Source organism: Primulina huaijiensis, chromosome 5, assembly GCF_012295235.1.
Source record: "Primulina huaijiensis isolate GDHJ02 chromosome 5, ASM1229523v2, whole genome shotgun sequence".
Lineage (NCBI taxonomy): Eukaryota > Viridiplantae > Streptophyta > Magnoliopsida > Lamiales > Gesneriaceae > Primulina > Primulina huaijiensis.
In genome coordinates this window covers 6,354,247-6,373,775 of record NC_133310.1, presented here as the reverse complement: position 1 = coordinate 6,373,775, position 19,529 = coordinate 6,354,247, and the positions used below count along the sequence as shown (strand labels likewise).

The 19,529-nt window shown below is 31.1% G+C and overlaps 2 protein-coding genes across 9 annotated transcripts in view; one reads left to right on the top strand and one right to left on the bottom strand.

Annotated features, from left to right (window-relative positions):
• Window positions 1-219: 219 nt before the first annotated feature.
• Window positions 220-19,529, bottom strand: part of LOC140976557 (uncharacterized) — a 46,862-nt gene continuing 27,552 nt past the window's right edge. For 2 of the 8 annotated variants that reach the window (XM_073440790.1, XM_073440789.1), the window contains exons 2-8: window positions 8,555-8,939; window positions 6,334-6,836; window positions 6,129-6,200; window positions 5,875-6,000; window positions 4,234-5,144; window positions 3,943-4,126; window positions 1,181-3,853 (exon numbers count right to left, since the gene is read on the bottom strand). In XM_073440790.1, the coding sequence (XP_073296891.1) occupies window positions 2,721-3,853; window positions 3,943-4,126; window positions 4,234-5,144; window positions 5,875-6,000; window positions 6,129-6,200; window positions 6,334-6,568 (2,661 nt within the window). In that variant the 5' untranslated portion in view covers window positions 6,569-6,836; window positions 8,555-8,939 and the 3' untranslated portion in view covers window positions 1,181-2,720. Of the gene's footprint in view, window positions 377-1,180; window positions 3,854-3,942; window positions 4,127-4,233; window positions 5,145-5,874; window positions 6,001-6,128; window positions 6,201-6,333; window positions 6,837-8,554; window positions 8,940-9,011; window positions 9,142-19,529 lie in introns of those variants that run through there. The other 6 variants (XM_073440791.1, XM_073440792.1, XM_073440796.1 and 3 more) reach the window with 6 other exon arrangements.
• Window positions 10,888-13,080, top strand: LOC140977854 (uncharacterized protein At1g28695-like). The gene is made up of 3 exons (XM_073442586.1): window positions 10,888-11,140; window positions 11,488-11,865; window positions 12,528-13,080. The coding sequence occupies exons 1-3, from the start codon at window positions 10,988-10,990 to the stop codon at window positions 13,026-13,028; spliced, it is 1,032 nt and encodes a 343-aa protein (XP_073298687.1). The 5' UTR covers window positions 10,888-10,987; the 3' UTR covers window positions 13,029-13,080.

The window sequence follows — 19,529 nt, the reverse complement described above, 5'->3', positions numbered from 1 at the left end:
AAAAATATGAGAACTCTGCTAGATCTTGAATCATTTGAATTAAAAATTTAACAACCAAATTGTAAATTTTTCTGTAAAGATTATAATAAAACAATGTCTAAGAAGTCCTAATATAATGATTTATTGAATCTGTTGAGAATATGTGAGAGATTAGATCATAATATCTTGAAGCTTGTAATAAATATATTAGCTCATCTGCAAGATTAAAACGAACAAACGAATATGATATGACCATTAATATAATGCAACATAATAAATGATAAGTCATAAACTAATTCACTGTTAAAAACAAACCAGATGAAGATGGGGGCGAGTAGATCTGATCCATTGAATTGAGTATGTCATTTATACAAATATTTTTTTTGCAACAAATATCCTTCAGCTTTTGAGGAAAAAAAACACAAAGGCAATTCATAATCAGCAAAGAAATTCAACTTAAGCCAACAAAATAATCATAAATAACATGACTATCCATTAGGCACTACCCAAGTACGGTTTAAATTTGATTCAATAAATATAGAAAATATAGTAGCATTGCCAAATATGGTTATTCGGGTTGCGTGATAAGATAGAGGATGAGAAATAGATAATCATGGACAGAGATAAAAACATTTACATAATAGATGGTTCTACATATAGATGAATGTGGTTGAACATAGATAATGGAATTTATTAGCATCCCTCAAATTCTAACGTTGAAACATGTATTTAATTATTATTATAACTAATTGTACATAATGTTTTTTTTTAAAGAAAATTAGAATAAAGAGAGTTGACTTACTCACAATTAATTATTCTGTATTAGGTAGCAATACGTCTTTGAAAACGACGTTTCTTGTGAATACTCCAGATTGACGTTCTAAATTCCCATCTTTTACCAGAATTGTTGTAGAATTTTGTGAGACTCCTCTTGAAAGTGCCACATATAGCTGACCATGGCTGAACAGATGGTTACGCAAAAATATGCCAATATTTGGGATTGTTTGACCTTGTGCTTTGTTTATTGTCAAAGCAAAACTAAGCCTTATGGGAAACTGTCGACGTGTCAACTCAAATGGTAATCCAGAAGTATCTTCACTTTTCAAGGGCATTCTATGTAGAAAGAATCTGGTACCCTTGTGAGGACCTGTTATGATCTCACCATCTATAAAATTTCTACCAAGTCTGCGGCATATTAATCTTGTTCCATTGCATAGACCAAATTCGGGCGCAACATTTCTCAAGAGCATGATAGGACTTCCTACTTTCAATATGATTTTATGTGGTGGCAAACCACTTGGACAAAGAGAATTCACAAATTCTTCTTGAAAGAGGTTGTGATTGTCATCTTCTACACTATCCCAAGAGGTTACTCTTTTTCCTCTCCAGGAAACTTGATAATGAGCATTTTATTAATATTGTCGACATCAACATTTTTTGGTGTGATGATGGCCCTATCAACCATATAGTTTTCATCGTTAACATGATTTATCATATTAGGAAAAACAGAATCAATCAACATCTGAATTGATTGTTCTCCTTCCCATGATATGATAATTGAATCTGGTAATTTTATGAAATCACGATTCACAGTATGTTGCAAACCATCACCTATGCGCAAGAGAAATTGCGAGAAGTCAATATCTTGAGCATATCTCATATTTTGCTGAAGGTGTATTATCTTTACGCAATGCCAGAATGTTGATCTTGAAATACTTGCAGCAATTTGTTCTGCCTTTGACCCTCGTTTAACAACCGGTAACACTTGTCGAAAATCGCCACCAAAAACCATTGTCTTCCCTCCAAACGCTATTTGATTTTCCATAATATCTTGGAAACTCTTACTGACGGATTCAAAAGCATAGCGATTTGCCATTGGAGCTTCGTCCCATACTATAGCTGATGCACACCTTATTAGATCTGCAAGTTCTGACTGCTTTTTTATTTGGCACAGTGTTGATGCTGTTGGTCTAAGTGGAATTAGAATACGTGAATGTGCAGTTCTTCCACCCTGCAACAATGTTGCAGCTATTCCAGATGTTGCTACCGCAATTATAATTTTACCCATTTTTCTCAAATGTGCCAACATTGAGCGGTATAAAAAAGTCTTACCAGTACCTCCTGGGCCATCAATGAAGAAAATTTTTGATTGGTTATGCGTAATACTCTCTATGATGGTGTCAAACGCAATCCTCTATTGAGCATTCAAACGTTCAATAGATCTCAAATCATCATCAGAAATCTGATAAGAAAGCTCATCCTCAATTATTCTTGGTAGCGTTGTGTCTACTAAAAACTCAGCACTTATTGATGGCAAATCAAAATCATCAAGTTTCTTTTTGTACTGATGCAACAACCTTCGTATCTCAAGCAATAACTTATTGATGATTAAGTTATTTGATGAAATTTCTCGACCATAATCTTCACACATGCAAGGATGGAACTCATCCCAGAGTTCTCGAACTGTTGTTGGTTGATAGAACACCAGTATGGATACAAATAACCTTCTAAATGAAGATGACATTTTAACAGAACGTGCTTCTTCCAGACATTGTTTTACATAATCATCCTGTTGAAGAAGTCCTCTCATTTGAGCAGACTCCTTAAATGTTGAATATACTACCCCATTCACAGTCATCGGATCTTCAAAAGATGTTGGGCCCTTGACATGGTTTAAAAGGATACGGAGATAAAACCTCTCACCTTCAGATGGCGACACAAAATATACTCTCCCAACCACTTTATTGTTGCTTCTTCGACGAATCCATTTTTTTTCCAGATTTTATCCATGTGTAATATTGTGGAAATTCTCGATATAAATACTTTCCATTCAAGTCAGGATCACAATTTATTTTGAAAAATTCTGTAAGCATAGTCTTCGAGTTGTCGTCATCTGCTAGTAGATCACTTACATGTTGTTGGGGGTCAAAATAAATCAAATGTTGGTTTGGTGTATGTATTTGTAACCTAATGACTGAAGGATACATCCTACTGAACTCAAATGAGAAAATTCGCCACAATGCTTCAGGCACACAAATCCACCTTCCATCCACGTACTGTTGGATTTCATCACAATTTTGCCCATTTCGTAACTCTAGTGCGACCCGATCAGGACCTTTGTGGATGTACTTGTATATGTACTTGACACATTTAATCCCACCACATACTTCAACATTAATATGACAATCATATTTTAATAGAAGCCATGGATTGTATGGGACAACCCAACCATTATCAATTAAGACATTGTCATTGTTGGTAATTGATACTTGGCCACCGTCACGTCTTCGATACAAAGGATATGAATCATTTCCTCTAGACGTGAATTCCACAAATGGCTTTGGAAAGTTCTTCTTACATTTACCATTTATCATGCATGGACAATTTGGATTGATTGATCCACATGGACCATGTATCATATGGTAGAGAACTGCTTTATGTAGATTGGGTTCTTCTGTTTGTGAAGGTATTTCAGCACGCACAATTGAGTCAAAGTGATCGGGAGTATACAACTTGTCATTATTTTCAAATATGACCAACATATGAACATGGGGAAGCCCTCTTTTTTTATACTCAATGACGTACGAATAAGAGCGGACCTTACCCAAAACCCCTCTATCCACAATGTCTTTCTTAAACTCTTCAAATTTTGATTTAAATATCCTTGTAATCAAATCTGGACGATCTTGAGATGATTGCCCAGGAAGTAGTTGATATTTTATCTCATTCCAATTCGGATTGCATGTCATTGTAAGCATTATATCTGGTTTTCCATATGTTTGTACCAAAGTCATGGCATTTTGATACCGTTGGTACATATCACGTGGACTTCCACCGAAAGATGATGGCCAAACGATTCTGGTACCAACATTTCCTGTAATGCATTTGGTAGATATGTATAATTTATAAGTTGTACTATCTGTTGTGAAAAATAATATTATTATAATAATTAAGTTATGATACCTGCATTATTTTCACCTCCATGTAAACAATCTTGCAATCCTTGATAAAGTTCAGAACGTATATCACGTTGATTTGAACGTATCCATCGTAGTCTTTGTGTTTCAATCTTTACGTAATTGTCAACTACGTATTGTTGAAGTAGACGGCCTCCTCTAAGTAGCAAAGATGGCGAATTTTCTCGTATCTGAATAAGAAGATAATTTACATTATATGAGTATAGGTGTATATGTAAGTTTTAAATTGTTTTTAATTAAAAAAATAAAGCATAAAGTACAATGATTTTTCACTAACCTGTAGCATATACGCATAGTAATTTAAGCATGTTAACCGGGTACCATTGATATTTCGGCAATTTATGTCCCAACCATATGTACCATATGGCATAAGGAGTGGATATTGCAGAGGATCATAATAGCCAACTACATCTTGAATGCTGATAAGATTTCCACCGATACCGTGTATAGTAATATCTCGACCTCTCAAAGTTTCTTGAAATTCGTTGTCAACAATTACATCTGCTACTTGAGATGTGGTTGGTAAACTATATTGATGTTCATTAGGTTTTTGTTGCCTGATGATGAGCCTACAGTTAGGTATGTCTTGACATTTGCCAATTTGTCGAAACACGTGCACAAATGGATTGTGTTGATCAAGAATGTTTTGTATCTTAAGCAGTAATTCTCGCCTTAGTTCTGGATTTTCATGAAGTCTATTGTCTATATCATGATCCGTGTCTACAATCCACATCTGCATGTACCTTGGCCTACAATTCTCATTTGGTAGAAGACTTCCAATCGAGTGATATATTGATCCATGGGCACGAAATGTGTAAATTCCATGTGTACCAGTTGCTAAGGACTCATCTAAGTTGACTCCCATCGATGTAAAAGAGAAAACATGATTGTATGCCCTGATGAACTGTCGAAAATGTCTGCCTTCCTCATTATCAGCAGCATACAACTCTTGTAATTCAATGGGAGAAGGGATATGATCCAAATTTTTATTTCCATTTCTACAGCAGAATTGTGATGTTTCACCATGAAACAATAGAGCTTGGCAATGTACCCAAATTCTTGGGGCAGACAATTGCCACCGACAATTTATCTCACTTTCACCGAAATTTCTTGCTAGGTTACGAAATCGACGTGGACGTGGATAGCGTCGTATGTTAGTAATGACATTGTTTTCATTGAAGTTGATTCCTGCAATAATTTTCAAAATAATATTCAAACTAATAATTTTTTAAAAAAATATTGTTGCTGGAAGATTGAACCAGTAAATTATATATTGGAAATTTATTATTCTAATCTTTTTTCTTAAGATTTTTTTTAAATAATATATGTTCAAAATTTTTGACGATATACTTCCAAAATTCTTGAAATATATTCATAACACAAAAGGTTTCGGTGTCTTGGTGTTGTAATATGATGAATATTTAATATATTAGCCTCATATATTCATGATGCACGCTACTCGTGTGCCTTTGTGGGCCGTTGTAATTGAAAGTGTGAAATGCATATAAGCGTTAATGAGAAAGTCATATATTTCATACTTTATGTTAAAAAAATTTACATTAATATTAAAAAACATTTTTTTTCATATTTATATGAATTAATAAAAAATGAGAATAATTACGTTAAATATACAAAAATTTTGTACAAAACTCTTAAAATAAGACATTAAAAAAATGTAACATGTTTTCAAATTAAATTTTCCATGTTTAAAAATATGTGTCAAAAGACGATTATGTTAACAATATACGTTTAAAAATATATGTAAGAGTTGACAATTATGTTATTTTCAATATTGATAGTTCATGTAGTTATATTTTGATTTTGGATGTCTTATATTATATATCGATGAGATAATGCAAAGTCAAGAAAATAAATGATACATATTATATCAATGTTGTATTTGAAATTAGTATATTACCTTGATGATTTAAATCAGTTAGACCATGACATGTGCTAATACTCCCTTGCTCAAAATTTGATGTCATTGTTTGATAAGGTACTGTTTGTATATGACACATTTGTCCAACCGTAGTTGCGGTGATACCTGTCATTAAAAGTGAATGTAAAATATTTAATTATTACATGTGGATGTAGTCTCACATATTGGCTTCCATGTCATATAAAAGAAATGTTAAAAATCGTTCAACTTAAAACAATGAAAATGAAATCTACCACCTTCATTTGAAGAAGTTTCCATTATTGCATGTGTTGTGGTAGCCATAGCCAAATTGTTGTTGGTGGGAACTGAAAATGTGTAAGAGCATTATATGCATGTAGAAGAATAAATAAATAAAATACAGAAATAATAATATAAATGTACAAAAAACGAAAATTAGGACTGATAAAAAGGAAGAATTACATATTTTATATAACATACCATTCAAATGTGTAGTAGCATCTGACATTTCAAAGTTGGATTCATCAGAATATGTTGCATGTGCATTTCTATTTATACTTCTTTGGTAGTTTGATCGACGTTGGGTTATATTTGCTTGTCGTTGATCTTGTGTCATTGATTGTCTTTGTGCGCGTCGTCGCGCTGTGGTTGATTGTCGCCTTTCATTGTCATTACGATTGGTATGAATAGTAACCCATGTAGGAGGAGAAGACATTGAATCTAAATTGTATTTAAATCTGTTTCAATATTTAGAAGAAAAGTATTAAATATTGGTCTCGACATGTTTAATTTTCAATAATTCAAGAAATAAAATAACAGATTCAAGAAGAACATGTGTAGTCGAAAAATTTATTCATTGTATAAACATATTCCAAAGTCTAATTTATAATTATATATAAACACTAACCAGTATGAGTAATAAATTTCAAACTTCAAACTTGAACTTCTTTCAAAACTCCTCGAGTAACTCTATGTTCAAAAACCTATTATATGTCCCATGTCAACAACCACCATTTCGATATGCGCAAAGCAATAGTATAAAACAAATAACTACATTTGATTGCTTAAGGATTGTAAGAAATTTCGAAGTAATAAATTAGCAAACCATAGAAATAATCCATACATCGTATGTCGAAAACTTATAATGTATGAAAATATTAAAAACAACATCAATTTCAGAACATGAAAACGAAATTTAAAAAATAATTGAATGAATACAACAAACAAAAAATTGAAAACATATTTTTTTTTCATTAAACATACATCTTTTGTGATTTTACAATTAAAAATACAATAAGTCTCAAATATTATATGATCATAATACTATACATTTATGTCATATATATTGTAAAATTTTTGCAAGTTTAGTCTAAATAAAAAATTGTAGATTTAAAATATTTATTAGTTTATCAATGTCATCAAACTTACCAAAAACATGTCTGCAGTTCCGAAGACGGGAAGCCATTAAAAAACCATAAAATATAAATAAAAAGACAAAAAATTACATGAATTATACGCTAAACTTATGAAACTAAGTTTAGTTTAAAGTAAAAATTGTACGTTTAAAACATGTATTAGCAAATTAATTTCATCAAAATTACTAAAATCATGTCACATCCAAAGCTTTCGGGCCATAAAAAAAACCCTCCAAAATAAAAATTAAAAGACAGAAAATTACACAAATTATACTTTAAACTCATGAAACCATGTTTAGTATAAAGAAAAATTGTAAATTTAAAATATTCATTAGCAAATCAATGTCATCAAAATTACCAAATACATGTCACATCCAAAGCCTTCAAGCCATGAAAACCTATAAACTAAAAATAAAAGGAGATAAAATTACACAAATTATACGCAAAACTCATGAAACCATGATAAAATCATACTAATAATTTTATGAAATTTATTCGCAAAACCACCCCGAATCACATCCAAAGACTTGAAGCCAGTAAAAAACTGAAAAAATAAAAATAAAAGGACACAAAACAATCTGTGACGCATAAAACTAATGCCCATGTAGTTTACATTTAAAAATTTAGGTGCGAAAGAACTATAACATGTAAATTTTTTTTAATTTTATATATTATCATGACGACCACCTTTACGTGCACATATGAGAGAAATAGAAAAGTAGTTGAATATGATACCAATTAATCAGTTGAAGAAAATGTTAAACCAATCCTTAACCAAATCACTTAGATATACACCAGGATACTATCACTCTCCCTGAGATGGAGATGATGAAGATTCATAATTTTGCCATTGAAGTTGAACATTGCCGCATCAATGCAAGCTCTCACTCTCACGCATGCGCCACGGAATTAAAATAAGCATCGATAAACAAACCAAAAAATTAAAAAGGCTTATGAATTAATGAACTGAAAAGGGAAACCAAAGTTGAGTCTCCGTTACTAAATTTTAAAGGAGAAATTTTTTCGATATTACCAGCAAAAAAAAAAAATGCTCACTGACGTAAACAGAAACAGAATACACCAAAGAGAATAACAAAGATCTAAACATTTCATCATCAAAAGAATAAAAGTCTCATTAACTAATGAAGGCCAAACACAACCATAACATGAAACATCAAGATTCAATCTGTAATTAAGGAATATAAAAAATATGGCAACTCTGTACGTAAACCACCAAAACATCTGCTAGGTAAACCAAAAAAATTGAAGTGAAAGTATAAATTTACCAGTACAAAATCATTAGTGTATCCGGGCTTTTTGGGAGCCAGATCGTCATCATGGACGATGTCACCGGCTGTCGCACCATGTGTGATGCAAAATAGAATCAGTAAAACAACGCATAAAATCTCTGAAATTCCATGGCGAAGCTTCAAATTTATAAGAGCAATTTCCTCTTTATGTCTTGATTTCACTGCATCACCAACATAAAAAGACAGACTATAATGATACAAACCATTATGCATTATCATTTCATAGATAAAATTGCAAAAAGAATGAAACGAACATGTCACAGGAACTTCCCCAAAAAAAACCTCCTGGCAGAGAGAGATTTCTTATCCTCTTGAAACCACCCAACAGATTTTTGAGATTATTGCACAATTTGTGAAATCCCTGCATATAGTAAAATGTGAAGAAGATGAAAAGAATTAAAAAAACAAAGAATGGTAAAAATTATACAGAGACCCGATTCAAATAAATCTCTTGTTCAGCGTTCCAAGATAAATTGATTGTCGATGGAGAAGATTTGAAAGAGGGAAGTGAATTTTATGGAGGTGAACCAACCATAACTGAGAGAATCGTGCAGAAGTGTGTGGAACTGTTTTGTTGAAGATATGGATTGATTTTGAGAGAAAGATATTATTGAGGTGAAACAAAAGGGCAAAAGGGGAAGGAAAAAGGGCAAAAGGGAACGGTTTTGTTGGAGATTTGGAAAGATTATGAGAGAGAAATATTATTGTGTTGAAGCAAAAGGTGAAGAAAAATTGGTGTCCGCATGGTAGTTTTTATGAGCCTCTCAGATTTAATAAAATAGTAGAGATAGTATAGAAATATAGATTGATACAGTCATTAAAATTATTTTAAAAAAATATGACACCACATTGGAACATCATTTGTAGGGGAAGATTTGAGAATAAAAAGGGTTGGACGTTGACTTTTGAAGACGTGGGGATGAGTTTCGACAGGGCGTCGACCCATTACGAGTCTACGGCACAAATAATTTATTTTTCTCTTTTCTTCTTTTGTTTTGTAATTTTTTTTTTTCTTTTTCAACTTTATTTTTTTTAAAAAAATTGTGTCAGTTTTCTTTAATTTTGTCTTGTTTGCTGCACTAAACTGTTTAAGTACATATTTAAGATTCCGATCCCCAAATATTAAATAATTTTTTCCCCAATACTCCTATTATTTACCTCAATCCTCGTAATATATCAATGAAGTCAAAAATTTTAGTGAGACGGTCTTATGGGTCGTATTTTGTGAGACGGATCTCTTATTTAGGCATCCATGAAAAAATATTACTTTTTATGTTAAGAATATTACTTTTATTGTTAATATCGGTAGGATGGACCTGTCTCACGGATAAAGATTTATGAAATCGTCTCACAAAAGACTTATTCATATGTGAAACTCATTGCATAATCTGTTTAAAAAAGACTTTTTATTAAATTCCCGATTGCCAAAATCCTAGACCAAAGCAGTGCATGGAAAAGAGAACTTTGACTCTACACGCATAGGTGCAACAAGCTAGCGACCAATCACTTTAATTCGTAGGGAAAAAATTATATTTGCTTTTAATAAATAAATGCAATATTTTTTATTTCAAAAACTAATAAAATCATCATCTTACTAAATTTTTAAAATTGCCCTTACTTTATTTTGTTTCTCAATCGCACAAATGTTTTTATATTTCACATATATATTTAATACCTGTATAATTAATATAATATATAAATCATACAAACTATATATTTGACATAGCATTTAGATTTTTGTAACAATCCAAAAATAAATTTATTTTAATAATTAATACTTTATCTATTAACAAAATTAGTTAAACTTGCATTTTTATGTCATGTGTTGGTTTTTTTTTTTTTTGTGTAATTTTGGTATTTTATATTGTCGAATTTCAGTTTTACTCGCTATCTTTGTTTTTTTGCCAATTTTATTCTTTTTTTGACGTGGCGCTCTTGTGACGCTGATGTAGCACTGATATGTGTAATATCATATCAGCATGTCCGAACAAAAATGACTCAAATCAAAGAAAACAAATAAGAAGATACATAACTAAAACTTAAATTTGATAATACGGAGAACCAAAACCGCAGAAAATAAAATATACAGTATAAAAAATACAATTTCTCAAAAAAAAATATAGATCTTGGAAAATACTACTGAAAGAGAAATATTGAATGTAATTTTCTATTCCAAATATGAATATAAAATCACAGACAACGGTTGACTTCAAGATTAATATAAAAAGTACTTCAAGATTAATATAAAAAGTACTGTGTGGAAAAATTTATATACATAATAAAATTCACAATATTCAGAATATTTCTATTTGATAACCTGGATCCCGAGAGGAAGAAGAAATTAAAACCCTCTAAGCATGAAAACATTCCTATACGGAAGGCCAAAATCAGATTGAAATCCATCATAGAATGGAGAACACGAAGATCAATCGACTCGATTACGCCATTTATTTACTTTTGATGATTGGTTTATCTTACGTTTTCTTCTCCCGTGTCAGCAACAATGAGCATCTGTTGATGCTGGAGAAGCCACAGCAGAATTTCGCAGCGGACTCGAAAATGGTAACTTTTTTTTTATCTCTAGGGTTTGCGCGATCTACATCTTGTTTATCGAACATCAAAATATCGAGTTTGAGTCTTGTGAATGTAGTGTAATGATTCTTATTCGACGTGACTTTAAATTAGTGTTGGACTTATGTATCCGATATTCAGACAAAAATAAAACTTAATTCTTTTATTCTATAATGTTTTTTCTGCAATTTTTAGCATAATTTCATTTAAATTTTTAATTCGTTTCACTGTATTTTATATTTTTAACAGCGTTAGAGAGATATGCTATATAGTTTGAAATGTAATTAAAGTTGTCATAAATAAATTTACTTTATTTCATTTTGAGCGATATATGTCAGGGTAACATATTAGTCGATAAAGACGAGCTGGAAAGGACCTTATCATCAACTTCAACTAGGAGCAAGACTTTGATCATCACCATTATAAATAAAGCATATGTAGAAGGAGACAAGCCGATGCTCGACTTGTTTCTCGACGGGTTTTGGATGGGCGAAAATACGAGGAATTTAACCGAGCATCTGTTGATCGTGGCGATGGATCAAACCTCGTACGAAAGGTGTCGATTCCTCAGACTCCATTGTTACAAGCTCGAAACCGAGGGCGTCGATTTTGTGGGAGAAAAGCTTTACATGTCTGAGGATTTTCTCAAGATGATGTGGAGAAGAACATCTTTTCTTAGAGATGTGCTCAAACGAGGTTACAACTTCATTTTCACGGTAAGTTTGTCGTCTATATATGTATTTTAATTTTTTTGGAGAGTTGGATTTTTATTCGGTTTTGGGTAGAAATTTTTTTTTTTTTTCAATTTAACTATTACTATCTATACTATATTATTAAGTTTAATACATTTAGAGTAACTAATTTTTGATTTCATGGTCTGTTTTAATAATTATATATATTAATAAAGTGTTAAAACTTTAATGCAAGCCACATGTAGTTCAGCGGATAGATTCTTTGTTTTTTAGACATCAAGTTGTAGATTCAATTCTTAATTGAATCTTTTTTTATTACTTTATTATATCTATTTATTTTTTAATTAATATATAAAAATTACAATATAGTTCATCACTATTTCTTATAATTATATTTGGACCCACATTTAAATATAAACCATATCAATTATAAAAAAATATTATAGAAACACGCAACACGTGGGACGGTAAACTGATATATTAATATGCATGGGAGATTGGGTACAATTAATGAACCTAATTTGGAGACAAATAATTAATTGCTAATAATCTCGATAAGTATTAAATATAATAATAAAAATGTTTAATAAGTTCCATTGAAAAGTCAATGTCTCTTAATTACAAAGTAAAATAATTAATTAAAATTTTTAACTACTAAAATGCCCCTGAAACAACCTTTCGGACAGGACACAGATGTGCTTTGGCTAAGAGACCCATTCCCGCACCTGAATCCGGACGAAACCGTAGACCTCCAAATCAGCACCGATAGGTTCCACGGGAACCCAACCTCCAAACGCAACCAAATCAACACAGGATTCTACATGATCCGATCCAACAACCGAACCATCGCCTTGTTCGAATCGTGGTACTCTCAGAAAGACTACTCCGTCACACTAAAGGAGCAGGACGTCTTGCAGAACCTGATTAGGGAAGGAATCCTCGAGAAATTAGGGGTAAAAATCCGGTTTCTGGACACCGTCTACTTCAGCGGATTCTGCCAGACCAGTCGCGACGTCGCGGCGGTCTCCACCGTCCACGCCAACTGCTGCCGCCACATAGCCGCCAAGCTGGCGGATCTGACGGCGGTTGTCCATGATTGGAGGAGGTATAAGGGATACTCCAAGAATGAAACGTCGACATTTAGCTGGTCGGACCACGTGGCTTGTAAAGCGTCGTGGAGGCAATAATCTAGCTGGATTATTACATTTATTTATTTGTCCGAAAATTTGATTTTTTTTTTTTTAAATACAATGTTATAAATATGGAACGTTTGAGTCAATGACGACCGTCAGATAGTATTATTACTCCATGCAGATCTGATACTTAAATTTTGTTAGGCATGTATTGAGGTTGTAAAAGAAGATTTGAAATGAGGTTCGTGTTTTGCCTTTTAATTGGTTACTTTTCTCAATCAATGCTTCCGCGAGAATTACGTTAATCCGGTAAAAAAAAAAGTCATTAAAAAAAGATTATTTTCAAATATTTTATTTTGGCTTCATATATACAAGGATTTGAAATATTTTATTTTGGATCAAAAAATACTTCCAAACTATATTTTGATAAATTACCAAGCCAACAGAGTGGATTTGGTAAATAAATATGTGGCGAAAATTACTCGATCAAATTAAATTAATTTGTATGTATATTTTTAAAATTCACTAATATATAATATATTAGCGAATTTAATCAAATCCATGGTGTCCCCTCAAGACTATGGAAGAAGCAAATCTTCCGTCGTCGTAAGTTCATAATCTAATTTCCCTCATTATTCATGCGAATTTGCTTTGCTTTCTGTGGTTTAAGTTCAATCTCAGTTCAGTTTCAACATTATGTGATGACATTTTAAGACAATTTGCAGGCCGAAAAATATATACAAGGATCCACATGATGGCCGGCAGCGCTTCTTGCTCAAGCTTGAATTCGTTCAATATCTGTCTGGCTAATCCCACCTACTACATTCACTGTTAAGAGTTCCTTGAAAATGTTGTTTTAGAAACAATTTAAACAGACTGTTTAATGAAGTTTTATTTTAATCTATGTGCCTATTTATCCAAGACCAAACTTGTTCCAAGTTATCTACACGTACAAGACCATTTTGGCTATGAAGAATACTACCATGATCACTGCTGCTCCTCCACGATCCTGTTCCTTCATCTGCTGCTAACCAAGTTCCTTCGCCGATGCAGTGTGGTATTGGCTCAGGGTCTGTTTTTGTAAAGATTGATCCAAGAAACAGTGGGATTGATAGAAGAAAAAGAAATTAAAGTAACTTGTTGCCCCATAAATTCTTCTTTCTGCCAGTAAAATATTTGCAGTTTTTTATTAAATTTAGTAGCGGTGCATATCTGTTATATTCGCAATATTTCGGTTTTGTATGAATCAAAACCGATGATTCTGGGAACTTTTCAAACCTAACGGAACTTAATTCATAAAATGAGCAGGCACCAAATTGCATAGTTGATTCCAGTTTAAACCAAAATCTTATTGCTATTTTTTTGGCTTTTTTCAAGTTTCAAACCAAAAATCTTATTATTGTTGTCATTAAGATTATTTACTTTTTAGATATTTTTATTTATTTTAAGTAAAACGTTGAACATTATTAGAGAAATTTTGTCAGATTTACTGTAAAAAATGAGATATTAAATATGTACACGTGATATACAAAAATATAAAATTTTGGTTTTTGATTTGGGTTTGAGTCAGTTTGCTTTTTTGTGCGGGTTCAATTCGACTTAATGAACATTTTCAAATTTGCAAACTATAACTTGAACTGAAATTTTTGGGTTTTCTCGTGTCGGCAAGCATGGTTTCAGATTGGTTTCTCAGTTTTCTGCACACCCCTAAAATTTAGAATATTTATTATTTAAAGCAGGAAAGATGGGTGATTCCAATATTCTTGTGAAGTAGAAATATCTGTGGTCACCAAACAATAATCAAGCCATGCCCATGCTCAAGAGTTGAATTCGCTACGCGGAGTACGACTGTTATCTAACTTTCTTTTCTAGTAAGTTCGGTAGCTTTCACTTTTTTATTTCTGGTTTGATTGTCTTTAGGATGCATTTGTTGAAAAGATATTAGAAAATAAGATGATGAAACCAATAAACAGATTTTAAGATCGAGTGATTTATCTTGAAGAATAAACTTGAGACAACGCCTAATGGATGCTTTTGAATAGGATTCCCTGTTAGAAATTTTCTCAAAATAAATACGCGGAAGCTAAATCGAGCGTTACCTCCAGCCATTGAATCATCTTTAAGTACTATTCTGATTTTACTCCGATTGAAGTCTTCTAAACACTCCAATCTCTCTATAAATGGTGTATTATTCTGTATGAAATTATATGTTTAGGGACCTCAAATGCTTGTATATATAAGCATCTCATACCATCGATGAGTTATTACGGGAGCCTTATTGTCAAAGGAAGAGGTGCGTGCACGTCTCAATTTTTCAAAAATTTGAGGCTGCATGTGCTGTTCGTAAAAAATGGTAGGTTTATTGGCCGTCGCCAATTCCTACACACCACGCCTCTTTTAATATGTGTCATATTTCTTACATTCTCCCACTTGACACATATATCTCATTTAGCATAGGAGAAAATAAAATACATGAATCATGGCGATAGTTCATCTAAAAACGATTATTATCTTCCATGTATTACAATATATTATATCTCTCAAATAACTTAATGAATAAACCTTATGTTTATTCGATGTCCAACTTTATTGATATTTTTCTCAAGATAACTAAATATGTACATAATTGAATATGAGAAATATCATTACTGAATGCGTTTCATTATCAAAACCAAATGTATATAACATAAATTTATTATGGAATCAAATCCATCAGTAATTACCATATGATCCTTTAACGTCTGAAATTTGCATGCCTTTAGGTTTAAAGATCATCAATTCAGTGCTAACGTGTTCAATGACCACTTTATTAACACGTTTTCCAACGGTTTAAAATACATTATGTCGATATACTTAATTCGACCTCCGCTTTAATCACAAAGACCATAACTGAATTGCAGTAATATGATATTAATGGCTTAGACATAGAATCCATAATTCTAAACTCATAATGAAACTCCTTAAAACACACCACACAATAGTGCTTCAATGACGAATTTTACTCAATAGTGGAAGTAGCAAATCACTTTCCAAATTGTCAGTTCGTCTCACATAAGCATGTAAAACTTTAATACCATAAATCTATCCCAAAACATTTTGCAGCTTTTTAGCGGTCAAATACTAATATTACTCTGATAATAATTAAGCTACCACTAACCTTCTGGTATTCATAATAACCCACAATATTCTCAACAGAACTTAATGAAGAGATAACATTATAAAACCTGAAATACCACTAATGTGATACATGTTTCAATCCATATCGTTTTCTTAATCTTGAAATATTAAATATCCATCATCACTAGAGAAGAATTCTTTATGTTGTTCGATGTTGCCTAATGAGACTTTATTTGTTTTGAAGACTCGTCTAAACATGAATGGCAACATGAACCAACTTTCAGAGTTCATTACTTGCTATTAAATATTTTATCATTCAATATTTTTATGAGCATTAAGAACTACAAGATCATGACCAACAATTTGTGGAGTTTATATGATTGATTTCACAACACACTTTTTAATTGGAGGATGTTGTGAATAACAATCAATACATATAACTTGTGTGGATGAATGAGCATCATAATGATCAATATTCTGAATTTGATCGCTCTCACTAATCAAATCATTCTCAAGAAATTTTGAATCTCTTGATTCTACAACCTCATGATTTGTGATGAACATGTATCTGTCATAGTACCTTGTACCCTATATCTCATATTAATAGTGCTCATTAAGCCTGTATGAAGAATAATCTTCAATTTCACACTTTAAAATTATAAACTTGAATTTTAAAAATTAATATCAGAGTAATAGCAATATGCTGCAAAATTAATGAATACATGTTAATGTTATTAAATTAAGCAATAAACCATATGTCATGTTTTACCTATGTAAATCATGATCTACATATGAATCACTAACATAAAAATTGTCTGTGGACTGAATTTTTAATTTAATTAGATTCATACAATTTAATGATACAACTATTGAATTATATTCAATTCTTAATCTTTGTTGATAAATTAATAAAATAATTCAATATTGTATCATAATTAATTATATTTAACATAACGAAATTTCTTGTGGGATAAATTTCAATGTTCAAATATAATTAATTATAATTTATATCCCTTATAACCAAATGTGATCCTCATAATTTATGTATAATTTTAATTCAATCAAAGATGTTGTGACTACTCTTCAATTAATTAAAATCATAAGAATCACTAGGATATTAAATTCTTTATGCATAAAATATTTATTCTTCATAATTATTCATCTCAAAGTATTATCAAAATGATAGAATAATTTTATGTAATTTATGTCTGTTATAACTAAATGTGATTTAAAAATTAATATATAATTTTAATTCAATTAAAGATGCTAGAGATATTCTTTAATAAATTAAAATTATACGAATCACTAAGACATTAAATCACCAATTTTAAATATTTATGCTCTTAATAAATGTCTTTCATGTGATCCTCAGCCCACTTCATGTATAATTTTGCATAATTAAGGGTGATGTGGCCAAACCTTAATTATTTAAAATTAGACGGTTCACTAGACATAAATTTTGATTTTATAAATGTCCTTTATGTGATCCTTAACCGACTTAATGTATAATTTCTCAAAATTAAGGGTGTTGTGGCTAAACTTTAATTATTTAAAATTATACAGATCACTGGACAAATTTATTTATTTATTTTTTTATACTTAATAAATGCCTTTAATGTGATCCAAATCTGACTTAAAGTATTATTTCTCATAATTAAAGGTGCTATGACTAAACTTTAATTATTTAAAATTATACGGATTACTAGACAAAAATTTTGGCTTTTACTTAAATCTTTATATAATAATATTTAGTAACATAATCAACACTTTCCAAGAGTGCTCCCAGGAAAGATAGGTAGTGCTAAGGTCCTTTAAATACCTAACTCCTAGTCAGAGCAACATTCATCAGATAGACCAGTGGCAAGTCAAGGCAGTTTAAACCGATCTATGAAGAGCTCCCCCAGATCATGTTTTATCAGGTCACTTTATAATTATTATTCACTTTAAGTATCCACATTTATGTGAATCTTTATAAGCCAAAATTTTTCATTAAATAACTTTATATTCACATTTTTACTTAATATGAACAAATACGTTCTCCATCAGTTTTTCTCTTCAATCAGAGTAGTGATAAAGTGAAGATCACATTTACGTGAAAATGTGGGCTCTTCATCAGTTTTTTTCTTTTATCAGAGTAGTGATAAAGTGAGGATTATTTGTTCATTTGTGAACACCTGAAATATTTTATTTTATAATATTATATTCACATCTTACTTAATATGTTCATTTCAAATTATAAACAACTTAATATAATTTAATATGAACATAATGTAAATATTGATGTACCAATTATTTTTCAATATTATTTGTATTTTAAATTTCAAGAATAAATGCAAACATAATATTAAATTTGCATGTACACATCAAACACTTATCCATAATATTTGACATTATATCTAACATGCAAAAATAATTTCTAAACATGTATTAGAAATTACGTCGAACTTGAAATTATTTTAATGTGTACAAATTATTTGACCAAATGCTATATGTATACCAAATTATACATATAACTTAATAACACATTAATCATTATTTATTTATTTATTATTATTTTTATTTAAATAATAAATAAATTTTACGAAAATTGATTCAATTGTCAAATTGTGGGTCCGACAACATTAATTATGGGTCCCGTGTTAATTATTATTAATTTTATTATTATTATTATTATTTATTATCATTATTAAAATAATAATGATAAAAACCAAAACTTCCAATTGTATTTAATCAGTGGGGATCGAAGCTTTCAATTATATTTAATTTGTGGGGCCGTCAACTTTAATAATCTCAATGCATGTAAGTGATATTGAAATTATTGATCGAATGCATGACTTTTAATTTCATTGTCTTCTGCAATTTTTTCAGAAAAACTGCTCTCAAAATTTCAATCGGAGTATTCTGATTTTACTTCGATTGAAGCCTTCTAAACACTCCAATCTCTCTATAGATGGTGTATTATTCTGTATGAGATTGTATGTTTAGAGACCTCAAACGCTTATATTTATAGACATCTCATACTATCGATGAGTTATTGCGGGAGCCTTATTGTCAAAGGAAGAGGTACGTGCACGTCTCAATTTTTCAAAATTTGAGGCTGCATGTGATGTTCGTAAAAAATGGTAGGTTTATTGGCCGTCGTCAATTCCTACAAGCCACGCCTCTTTTAATATGTGTCATATTCTTACATTCCCAACACAATATAAAGTGTACGTGCTTAGAAACTGGACAGCGCGCACATGCAATGATTTATGGTGCCCTATGAAAGATTATGAAGCTCCTTGCCTAGCTTGTCGGGTGTCCTATCCTTGCTAAAGCTACTTTAATTGTGAAAATAGTAATCTTCGATCGACAGTATTTGTTTCTCATGAGCATGATATGGTATTTGTAAACATACTACTTATATTTTCTTGTTTGGATTATGCAAAACATGTTGTA